We start from the raw sequence: 12413 nt of genomic DNA, 5'->3' as shown, positions 1-12413 counted from the left end.
CGAGCTGCATCAAAAAACCTTTCCCAGTCTCAAAAGTAGATGGGGGTTTGCCTCATGGACAGGAAGTGGAAAAACCCATTCTACTTTTTTAAAACCATAAACCATCTGTAAACCGACATCCTGAGAGTACTAGTGCTCTGCTAGGATCATACGAAACATTCAGTTCTTTAATATAAGGCAGAGTTTAGTTGGTCTGATTTTTTTGTTTTTTAGATTAAGAAATTTAACAGTGCAGAAGAAGAAACAATCAAATTAGAGATGTATGCCATAGATATTTTATTCCAGTCACTCAAGAATATGGAATATCTTCTGAAGTTGGATTAAAAAGCCGTCCATGTCAAAGATACCACAAGGCACAAGAGGCCAAAATATTATCTAGAGTAAGTGTTTGATTAGACTATTTATGTTTTTACTCTTACTCTGATTGCTCTGCCACATTTGGTATTGATAAATGTTCATGTTCATTCTGAAACCAGAGAGAGAAACCACCAGAACGGGCCTCTGCAGCTGCACTGTTTCAGGTGGAACCAGAAGGCTTTTCCTGATCTGACCCCGTCTGCCGAGCCAAGCCGAGTGACGGTACAGAGGAAGTTGCGTGAGCAGTGAGGCAGTTTTATCAGGAGGCTGAAACTCTGGACTCAGCGAGGGAGTCTCTGCGACTCTAAGCCTGGAGGCTGTGATGGTGAAGCTGAATCTGAAATGTTCAAATCCTCATCATGTTTGTCTTTCCCCACTCAGATCAAATGATGTACATTAGGGACAGAGCAAATGAATAAATATTTTACATGTCACATGTGGCTAATTTTTAGTTGTCCAAAAATAGTTAATGTGTTACGTTGTTCAGATCAATCTGGTCTAAACACATCAGTTATTTCTCAGACTGTGATGTAGGAGCTTCAAACCTCAATAAATACCATAGTGAACTTAAACATTCACATCTTACTCTTATGAAGCAGAACATGTTTGAACTTTTAACTAATGCAAACCGGACAGCATGTCACCACTATATAATATTAATGGTAAATGTTTGAGGGGTTAATGTAACACTGCTGTGAAAATGAATCAGAAATACTTTGATGGAAGATCAAACCTGCAATCATTTGCTCTTCTGACCTGCAGAAGTGATTCTCTGAGGTCAGCTGGGTGTTGGTTTTTTGGGTGATTGAGAGGACTGACAGGAAAGAGTTCTGAGTAAATGACATGTTTGTCATTTTTGCCAGTTATGGGTTTGCAGTCAGTTTCCTGGTAAAGCTAACATTTTTAGAGTCTTTACCTGAAGGCTCTTCAGCATCTTTTCAAAGCAGTTTAGTCATAAACCTGCAAAGAATTCCCTGAGCTGTGGTTGGACATGACGGTCACTGGAGTTGACTCTTCCAAGAACACAATGACAAAAACAAAGTAAATGTACAGAATATTTTCCTGACAGATTCGCTAGACCTCAACTGGATTACATGAAGGAAAGTTTTTAAAATATAATCTGATGGAAAGGAAGCCTTTTATCTGTGAGCAGACAAAAAAATTAAATGATTTTAATAGATTTTTTATTTATATAATTATTTTATTTCTCAGAATAAACTCAGAGGAGTGAGTGTGAGTTTTATATGTGAGGCCACAGGAGAAACTACAGATGCTCAGTCACCTGCTCTTTCTCCATTGGTGTCCTAAGTGTCCATTTTGTCCATTTTCAGGTTTACAATTTGGCTTTGGTTGTATAAAATAAAGAATAAATCAACCTGTCCGCTGTCTGAGAAATCCTGACTTTCTGTCAATGTGCAGGAGATTCAGCATCCTGGAACTGTTCTCACCACATCTCCATCCATAGTGTGTGTTTTAAATTCTCTGAAACTTTTTAACAATTACTCAACTGCAATTGATTTTCTGGCACAAATTCTCTAGTCCAGGTAAAATGCTCAAAAAAAAAAAAAAAAAAACTCCTCTGCAGTGCTGATGTAGTCTGAGGAACTCTAGTTTTTTTTTCTAGAAATTTCTGTGATTAATCTCAAACACACATTTTTGACTTTTCTCATGTTTTTGTTTCTTCTTGAACATTTCAGAGATCTTAACATTTCTGAGTTTAAAATGCAGGATTAAGCATTTAACCGAGGGTGCTACGAAGGATCATTAATTCCTACAGTTCTCAACACACAGAAACAAAACAGAGGAGAATCCAGAACTCAGACATCTACAGTCACCGGCGGTGGATAGAGATATTCTGTTTAATTAAAACATTGTTGAAAAGGACAGGAGGACATAAGCATTTCATATCAGTATCAATAATTAGTATTTTGTTTTAAATATTTGAAATGTGACCTCTCCTGTTTTATCCATAGTTTCCCGTTGAGCTGTTGCTGCCATCGTTGGATATTTGAGCAGTAGAAAACGATCGATTTTCGTATTACGTGCTTTTTATTATTTACCGGAAGTGAAAATAGGCACAAGTAAATTGTTTGTAGCGAGATGCGACTTTTTTTTCACTCAATAGTTTGGTTGGGTAAATCACTGCCTTTTTTAGGAGTTGTGTTTTGCGAGGAATATATCACAACAATCAAATATTAAAGAATATTAGTTGATATTAGAAAAAGAACATAATAATCGATAATTTATTGGTTGTGTTATGACTTCTCCAGGAGGGGCTACGGCGCCCCCTAGCGCCTCTAGTCAACACGACCGAATGGAGTTGAAGGGAGGGAGGAGTTCACTTGGAAATATGACAGGAAATCAGAATCACCCGCCACTTCTTCTCAGCCTCTGATTGGAGGGTAAATTCTTTTCAGTTCTCTGGTGTTTGGAGGGAGGGCTGAAACCAAACTGGGTGGGGTTAGCGTGCTACTTTAAATAAATCTCTGTGGCTTCTGAGGAGCAGAAGGCGCTTCATTCCTCATGCACCAGTTGTCCCTCCTCTCTTCCTGCCCTGGCCACCATGGCTCCTGGCGTCCACAGGTTGGTAAAATCAGCCTGGCTGCCGCTGCTGTCCGTCTCGTTGCTGTCTGAAGCTCTGTGTGTCCGCTGGACGCCAGGGGACTATGCGGACACAGCCTCAGATGCCTTGAGGTTCCTCAGTGACTACAACAGCCAGCACTGCAGTGGAGGTCTTCTTTAACATCGAGTCCGCCAGCTGGAACTACAACACTAACTTAACGGAATTCAACTCCAGGCTGCAGGTAGAACATGGTAGTGTGAATTTATTTTTATGTTTTTTTTAGATAAAAGCCATCAAACCACTCTGTTCCATCAATTATGGAGAAATACAGTATTAACTTGACACTTTGTGATACTTTTTTAACCTATAGAATTCACTACTCTACACTCCATTTAAACAGTGATTCTTGAGAATAGGGACATAACAGGTCCTATGGATAAAGCACAAAATTTGAATAAAATATACACAAAATATAATTTTTTCAAATATCTGACTAAACTAACCTGGGTCATGTGAGCACAACAATGTATATTTTCCTGGTGTTTGCTGAATATTTTTTTATTTTAAACATTGTAGTCGGTGGATGATGCCTGTAAAATCCAGGAGCAGAACTCAATACATTATAATAGTTTAAAACAATTAAAGCAATTTTAATCACTCGTGAAAGTCTATTCCTATGTACCTATTATGAACTTTACATAAATTATCAGTTTACACATCAAAAGTGAACCCATGAACATGAAAATTTAAGTGTGACAATAAAACATGAAAGTGAGGATCAACGACAGAACATTCCCGTTCACTGCACCTTACAGGAACCTACAGTAAAGAACAATAGAGCAATTAAACAGAGAAAGTATTTGTATTTAAGGAGAACAGAAAAATGGCAAATAAAAAAATAATACTTACAATTTTAAGACGTTGTGGGCTCGTCATGTATGTGATATCATAAGAAGTGATGATGATTGGGACCGGATGCCTGGGGTGGAAAAACATTTCTGGGTGTCTTCTTTGCCTGTTTATGTTAGAAGTAGAAAAAAATAGTCAGCAATGTCAGAGTCAGTTGATGTTGGCATCAACTATGAAGCTGTTATAAGTGTGGACTTAAGGAGACAAACTACCTTAAAATCTTTCCATCCATGATCTGAACACACCTAACCTTGCAGGGTGGTGAGGGGGCTGGTGGTGCCCATCTCCAGCAGTCATCAGATGAGAGGCAGAGTTCACCCTGGACAGGTCACCAGTCCATCACAGGGCCCTGAAAGACAACAACAAATACAATGTATGAAAGAGAAATGTTAGATTAATAAAGAGAAAAATTCTCTCCAGTTACTTTTAAATCAAATCATGTTTATTAAGCACTTAGTGTTGGTAACACAGCAATTTTTGTTGAAAATGTAGCTAGCTCCTCATTGAAAAAACAAGCTTACATCATGAAGACAATGTGGAGGTTCATCCTTAGAGCTGGTTGGTGATCTGGTGGAGTCAGAGCTTCTTCTGAGACAGAAAGTCTTTAGGTTTCCTAACACCTGATTTCTCTGGCTTCCTCTTTCATCTTCATTTGCTTAGTTAGACTGCAAACATGTTGAAGATAAAATCATTGATGAACGAGTTAGAACAACAACCACCTCACAATATCAAAGTCTCTCTGTCTTATGGAGCTTTATTAAAACCAGGTTAGTTTATGAATTAAAGTATAAGTTGCAATAAACAGCCTCCATGCAGTCATAACATGAAGCTGAATGATTCCTATTGTAATAATCATACAAGTCACAATAAAATTGATAAAATAATTATTTAAGAAACCAACGTAAGTTATATATCTTTACTGCACTGTTTATAATTAAATGAAGATAATTAATAAGCAAACTTGCCACCAGCTAGCAACACTTAGCAGCCTTCATCCCCCCGGACTCCTTTTGTGACACACATTTCATTTCTATCAGTTGTTGTCTCGTTGTGTTGTCGTCTAACTCGGATTAGGACGTCACCAGCTTGATTTTACCAATATTAGTAACTATAGACCCTTTTCACATGACGTCACACAACTTCCGTTATGGCTCGAAACGGTGTATCTTTAGTTCCGGTGTGTGTAGTTAATGCTGTTTCTGGACTCTAAAGCTGCTGCCACAAGTATGACTTGAAGATATATCACTATTTGCAAACAATTTTTCTTCATCAACATAATCTAAACTGGACAAATTCCTCGCTGAATGATACCAGTTTGACTACGAAGGGACGTGTTTTGTTTTTTTCTAGCTGTTAGTTGATATGCTAGGATAGCAATAGTAATTTGTTAGCTGGCTAACATTATGTAGCCTTTCTGTTTTGGAAATAGAACGTATTTAGGCTCTAATCTTAATCAGATGTTTATAGTATAGACTGGGTTTGCCACCCGTCATGTAAAATGCATGATTGTATTAAACCCTCCTCATTTACGCTAGTTTCACTACTGTCTCTACTTAGCGGGTGCTAAGTAGAGACATTACCTGTAGCCACAAGTCCAACTCCATCATACTGGAAAAGGCTTTGTTCATCACCAAACTGCTCTTGGACGGTTGGGAGAAGTTGCTCTCGGAGGACATTCTGGTACCATTCTTTATTTGTGGCTGTGTTTTTAGGCAAGACTGTGAGAGAGCCGACTCCCTTGGCTGAGAAGCAACCCCACACATGAATGATTTCAGGATGCTTTACAGTTGGCATGAGACAAGACTTGTGGTAGCGCTCACCTCGTCTTCTCCCAACAAGCTGTTTTCCAGATGTCCCAAACAATCGGAAAGGGGATTCATCAGAGAAAATGACTTTACCACAGTCCTCAGCAGTCCACTCCCTGTACCTTTTGCAGAGTATCAGTCTGTCCCTGATGTTTTCCTGGAGAGAAGTGGCTTCTTTGCTGCCCTCCTTGAGACCAGGCCTTGCTCTAAGAGTTTCCGCCTCACAGTGCATGCAGATGCACTCACACCTGCCTGCTGCCATTCCTGAGCAAGCTCTGCACTGCTGGTAGCCCGATCCCGCAGCTGAAAAATTTTTAAGAGACGTTCCTGGTGCTTGCTGGTCTTTCTTGGGCGCCCTGGCGCCTTTTTTGGCAACAATGGACCCTCTCCTTGAAGTTCTTGATGATGCAATAGATTGTTGACTGAGGTCCACTCTTTCTAGCTGCGATACTTTTCCCTGTTAGGCCATTTTTTTGCAGTACAATGATGACTGCACATGTTTCTTGAGAGATAACCATGGTTCACAGAAGAGAAACAATGATGCCAAGCACCAGCCTCATTTTAAAGTGTCCAGTGGTGTCATTCTTACTTAATCATGACAGATTGATCTTCAGCCCTGTCCTCATCCACACCTGTGTTAATGGAGCAATCACTGAAACGATGTTAGCTGGTCCTTTTAAGGCTGCAATGAAGTTGAAATGTGTTTTGGGGGATAAAGATCATTTTCTAGGCAAATATTGACTTTGCAATTAATTGCTGTTAAGCTGATCACTCTTTATAACATTCTGGAGTTTATGCAAATTGCCATTATAAAAAACTGAAGCAGTAGACTTTGTAAATATTAACATTTGAATCATTCTCAAAACTTTTGGCCATGACTGTACTTAAAGTGTACTTTCACAAATTTAAGTATGTTTGAAGTATACTAAAGTATACTTTTTTTCATCTGGGTATGGCCTCCTTCAGAATAACATCATATAAATTGAGGTAGTTTGGCATTTCGTCAACTCCATCAGATGTCAACTCCATCAGTTTTTGTGACTTTCAGTGAAATTGTTGTCAAATCTCATTTAAATGTGCAATTAATTCATTTTAATGTATTTTACATAAATTGCATTACTTCACATGTATCAAGTTTTTCATTTTACTCACTAGATTGTCATCACTTTCAGTTCTGTGTCAACTCCGTCATGCAGTGTCAACTCCATCAGATGGATTTTTTGTTGTTTTTGTTTTAAATAATATTTATTTTGTTTCTTGGGAAGCATTTGTCTGTAAAATGAGTAAAAATATCACTAAAAGGGTCATTAAAGATTATTTTATATTCATTTTTGTCAGATGGTGATGACAAAGTTCTAGGTCAGGTCGATTAAAAATTTAATAAAAAAAAAATGTTGCAACTGGGAGCCTGCACCTTAGCATCTTTACATTTCCCAAACATTATTTGTCATATTTGCATACATAAGGTTGAGAAATAACAAAAAAAAGGGAAAATTAAAACCCATTTTGTCCCTATTCTCAAGAATCACTGTAAAATTAAAAAAAGAAAAGGCAACAATTTGAATTTAGTTTGGTTGGGTAAATTTAACACTGACATTTAAAGTCAAATGCAGGTTGCATTATAATGAACAATCCTATAGTTTGGTGTTTTTTTTTAAAATGAACTTTTAAATGTCATAAATTCGATGTGTTGCGTTTTGACGTGCGTTGCCTCAGATATTTTTCCTTCGCATGACACAAACTTCACATCACACTCGGAGCACAGAAGTTAAACAAAGAAATATAAAGTCAACAACTCTGAAACACCAAAAGAAATTAGATTAAATCTAAATGACATTTCTGGGTGTGTTTCGATGTGAATTGTCTTAAAAATTGAGTAATTATAACTTTTCATTTAACTACTTGATAATTAACAAAGATTAACTTACTGCCCTCTGGAAAAATTCCACAGAATTGCATTTTCAGGCAAAAGTTCAAACCAACCTTTGATGAACCACAAACCCAACAAATGGAGGCACAAAATGATCGTAGATGCTCAGATTCAAGTTGTTTGAACTGTATTTTAGTTTGGGGGCTGGGCAGGAGGAATAGTGGTAATAGGGTGTTTTTTGGTTTGTATTTTTTAATGTAAAATTTATCTTTGAACCATCATCTCTTGAAGCTCCACAGCAGTCATTGATGGCTCCGATGCTGCTGCCCCAACAGGAGAGATGACATCTTTAAAAAGTTCTGCTGGCACAGATCAAACTTTCCTCTAACTTAACCATGAGTTTCAAGGCCTTCATGTAAAACATTTGTTTAGAGTTTGACTGCGTTTCATTCAACCTCCCTATCTATCATCATTGACTTGTGGTGCCTCTTGTTTTTAGGTAGCGGCAAGCCTTGTGTATCAAAATTTTTCAGAAGCCTGGGGAATGAAGGCCAAGCAGATCTTCTCTAAAGAAGTACTTAAATCTCTTTCTGAGAAGGACAGAAGGCTGATTGCTGGTGTCAAGTTTCTGGGCAGTGCTAACCTTCCACAGGCTGAGCGAGTGGAGGTACAGTAAGCCCTTATGTTACTACAGTTACTATATTTAGTTACTATAGTAACTAAATGTTACAACAGTAACATTTAGTTACTATAGTAAATGTTACAACAGTGAAGTTACTGTTGTAACATTTACAACAGTAACTAACATTTAATTACCACAGTACTTAAATGTTACTACAGTAACATTTAATCTCTTCTGACCTATTAATGCCCATAAACTTGCTTCTCTTTGTAGTATAACACCATCCTGAACACAATGGAGAGTATTTATTCAACAAGTAAAGTGCACCCACTGCCAAATGTTACCTGGAACCTGGAGCCTGGTAATCACACATTTACAAGTGTCTTTTGTTGGCAACATCAATAAACTGCAATTTTATTATACTATGTTTTTGAGCTGGAAGTGGTGAACAAGTCATTATTATTTGTTTATATATTAAAAACACTAGTGCCGTGGCGTCAAATAATTACTAGAGGAGTAATGTTGACACAATGGTTTTTAAGCCACAATGACCGTTTTGTCTACTAAACGAGCTTAATGCATTTGCATATTCCAGGTTTGTGGAGCTCAGCAACAGAGCCTCTCAAGGGGATAGTAAGAACTATGGGCTTGAAATAAAATGGCAAAAATCCAGACAGGGTCTTTAAAAAAATAATCATTTTTAGGTTTTAATGACACTGGAGCTTCTTGGCGCTCTTGGTATGAGTTGGAAACCTTTCAGGAGGATTTAGAAAGGCTCTACAAGACAATTGAACCACTCTACTTGAACCTGCATGCCTTTGTAAGACGCAAACTCTACAACCTCTATGGTCCCAAATATATCAACCTAAAAGGACCCATCCCTGCACACCTGTTGGGTAAGATGCATGTATAACAGACATGTGAAGCTCCAAGCCACGATGGAGACACTTAATGGTCATTGACCCTTCTCTATGAAGATATTTCCATCAGTGCCAGTTAGTCTCACAGTAATTTAGGATTTCTCCACTACGTCTTCATCCTACCAGGAAATATGTGGGCTCAGTCATGGAACAACCTCTATGAGATGATGGTCCCATTTCCTGGCAAACCTTTCCTAGATGTGACTGATGAGATGGTCAGACAGGTGCGGATTGAGGACTGAGGTTGGGGAAAGCTAGCTCTCACAGTCTTTAAAATGTTCATTTATTTTTTGCAGGGCTACAATGCTACACACATGTTCCGTGTGGCTGAGGAGTTCTTCACGTCTCTGGGTCTAAAGGAGATGCCTCCAGAGTTCTGGGAAGGGTCGATGCTTGTTAAGCCTGAAGGTCGGGAAGTTGTGTGCCATGTGTCTGCCTGGGACTTTTATAACCGCAGAGACTTCAGGTAAAAATTTTAACCTGTGGCATTATGGTGGCTAACCCACTTGCTCTGCAACCTGGAAAACTATAGCTGGGAGTGTGGGGGAAGCAACTTCAAATGCCAGTAATCTGGTCGATATTTCATTCTTGCAGGATTAAGCAGTGCACCACAGTGACCATGGAAGACCTCTTCACTGTACACCATGAGATGGGCCACATCCAGTATTACCTCCAGTACAAGGATCAGCCTGTGGGCTTCCATGATGGAGCCAACCCTGGTTTCCATGAAGCTATTGGTGACCTTATGTCCCTTTCAGTTTCAACACCCAAGCACCTACATGAGATTAATCTGCTGGAGTCTGTGACTTCTGACAATGGTACTGACCAGATATCTTCTCATTAATTCAGACGGACTCTTAAACAGAATAACTATTCTGTCTTTTTTTACCAGAAAGTGACCTGAACTTCCTGTTGAAGACTGCTTTGGAGACTATAGCTTTCCTTCCTTTTGGCTATCTTGTTGACCTCTGGCGATGGGATGTGTTCGATGGAAACACTCCTCCAGAGAAGTACAACTCTGCTTGGTGGAACCTCAGGTGAGACCAAATAAAACTTGCGTTTTAGGACTGGTGGTTTTTTACAAAATCACTTTCACAGAGAGTCTGAGCCACAACAACATCTGGAAACTTTCTCTGCTGTCATTCTGACTGTGGTTCCAGATCTTAGCCTGGCTTGTTGACCCATTTCTGTGATTTCTAAATTTCTTCACAGAACAAACTACCAAGGAATTTGCCCTCCTACCAGACGTAGAGAGGAGCACTTCGATCCTGGGGCAAAGTACCATGTCCCTGGAAACACACCATACATCAGGTAAAAGATCTTCCACACATATGATGTTAATTGAAGTAAAATTAAGTAGGTAGTAAAGAATGTATTGATGAGCTCTCTAATAACTAATTTCCCCCATTATTGGAAGTCTGAAGCTTTTTTTCCCAAACTAGGTTAACACCTAGTTTTCCATCTCATACTTCCACATAAAACCAAATGGGTGTTAAAATTGCATCTGGTTTTATCATTTCCACAACCTGTGCACTGAAAACAGTCCTGGGCCACACAGAGACTTTTTCCCTTTGTTGGCCTCATCCATCTCGGTCAACTAGTGTGAGCAGTCATGGCAGGCTTCAGTGTGAGTAACTGTGTGTAGTTACTGTGTGGGTAACTACAACATGATTTAAACTGTGTAGTAAAGAGCCAGGGGGAGGATGTGAGCATCACATAAGTGTGATTGACAGCAATGAGTCCCTCCTGGTTTTGGTTTCTGATCAAGCCTTTTATATTTCTCCTACTTCCAGATGGAAGTAGGAGCACAGGGAGGAGGCAAAAGAGCTTGGGGGCTTTTTTTCTCACGTTCTTCTTTCCTCTGCAGGTACTTTGTTAGCTTCATCCTGCGATTTGAGTTTCATGAGAAACTCTGTGAGGTAGCCAATCAGACCGGCCCTCTGCACACATGTGACATCTTCCGTTCTACAGAAGCTGGAGCCATCCTGAAGTAGGAATGAATTTTTGTTTCTGTTTTTTTTAATCCACAAATGAGTACATTTTACTTCAGTGTTGCAATGTGTGTTTCTTTTTCCCTAGGAAAGTTCTCGAGGCAGGCTCTTCAAGGCCTTGGCCTGACGTGCTCCAGGAGGCCATAGGCACACGTGAAATAAATGCCACATCATTTCTCAAATATTTTGACCCCTTAACAAAATGGCTGGAAGAGCAAACTGCCAATGAGACCCTTGGATGGCCTGATCTCGACTGGGTTCCACCGATCCCTGAGGGCTACCCTGATGATATTGATGCAGAATTACAAACCTCACCTCTGTAGAAATAATTGAATGTGGTTTTATGTTTCAGACGGGATGGTTTCTCATCTCAACTGACTCATTTACCTGGACATAATGAAGCTGATAAGCAGGGAGTGGTGGTGGGCGGGTCAATTTAAAAGGCGTCTGAAAACCAGACTGCGCCCATGCTAGCTGGAGCGCTACAGTTGCTGTGTTCTGGTTTTAATGCTCAATGTTAAGAAAAGCAATTCAGCAACTTTGTCTCAGTGTGTTAAAGCCTAGGTCACCAAGCTCTCTGCATGTGCATATTATGAGGTGTATTTTTATCTTCTGTGACTGGAATGTAAAAATCCTCTTCATCTTCATAGCATAATTATGGGCTATTGGTGAAGACCACCCATATGTGGTTTGATGTAGTTTTAGCCTAAAGCATATTTAGTTTTTCTCTAATTTAATGGAATGTTGGTTTACAATAAAGAAACTCCTGCTACTTAAGATCAATCTCTTTTAATATTCAAGTCTTGCTTTATTCTCAGTTGATGTATTAAGCGAGATACAAACAACTACCAGATAACATACAGAAATGTTTTACTGGTTCTAATGTTAACGTTAGAACCAGGACAACCATGAACAGACTGAGCACTTCAGTCAGTGGTGTAAGGATCTGGAGTAAGCTCAGCCTACAATTGAAGCAATGTCCCAATATACGTTTATTTACGAAAAAGTTCAGACTGATGATTTTCATCAGGTAACGAAGATCTGAGATAAAGTTGAATGGATGTTTCTAATATGGCAAACAGAATTTTATATGTGTTAGATGGTACTTTGTGTGGCTCATTTACCACACAGTGCTTCTTCATACCCCTTTCCAGTCACGTTAAATGGGACTTTTGTGTTGTGTATATTGCTGTAAGTATGTAGATGGGTATGTATGGATAGATGAATACTTTGTCTCACGTGTATAATGGAAATGGAAACGCAACTTATGACTTCAACAGCTCTACACAGGTGGTGTTCTTTAACAGCCTGTCGGTTACCTAGAACTACAACACCTAGAACTACAACACTAACCTGACAGCACAGCTTCAGGACTG

General features: G+C 39.1%; 1 protein-coding gene across 3 annotated transcripts; it reads left to right on the top strand.

The window, feature by feature from the left end:
- Window positions 1-2515: 2515 nt before the first annotated feature.
- ace (angiotensin I converting enzyme (peptidyl-dipeptidase A) 1) lies at window positions 2516-11814 on the top strand. 3 transcript variants are annotated; one of them, XM_081600578.1, is made up of 11 exons: window positions 2516-3161; window positions 8004-8171; window positions 8400-8487; window positions 8722-9022; window positions 9173-9270; window positions 9343-9512; window positions 9641-9864; window positions 9939-10083; window positions 10259-10357; window positions 10914-11036; window positions 11126-11814. In XM_081600578.1, exons 5-11 carry the CDS (start codon window positions 9178-9180, stop codon window positions 11358-11360), a joined length of 1089 nt encoding a protein of 362 aa, XP_081456704.1. In that variant the 5' UTR covers window positions 2516-3161; window positions 8004-8171; window positions 8400-8487; window positions 8722-9022; window positions 9173-9177; the 3' UTR covers window positions 11361-11814. The 3 variants fall into 3 exon arrangements, with proteins under 3 accessions (XP_081456704.1, XP_081456705.1, XP_081456703.1); XM_081600579.1 differs by having other exon boundaries at window positions 8722-9270; window positions 9343-9397; window positions 9431-9512; XM_081600577.1 differs by having other exon boundaries at window positions 2516-3171; window positions 8722-9270.
- Window positions 11815-12413: the final 599 nt, after the last annotated feature.

Source organism: Poecilia reticulata, chromosome 19 (assembly GCF_904066995.2).
Source record: "Poecilia reticulata chromosome 19, P_reticulata-male-v2, whole genome shotgun sequence".
In the NCBI taxonomy this organism is placed as follows: Eukaryota; Metazoa; Chordata; class Actinopteri; order Cyprinodontiformes; family Poeciliidae; genus Poecilia; species Poecilia reticulata.
Note: the sequence above shows the minus strand (reverse complement) of the source record. Positions and strands in the feature narration are given on the sequence as shown.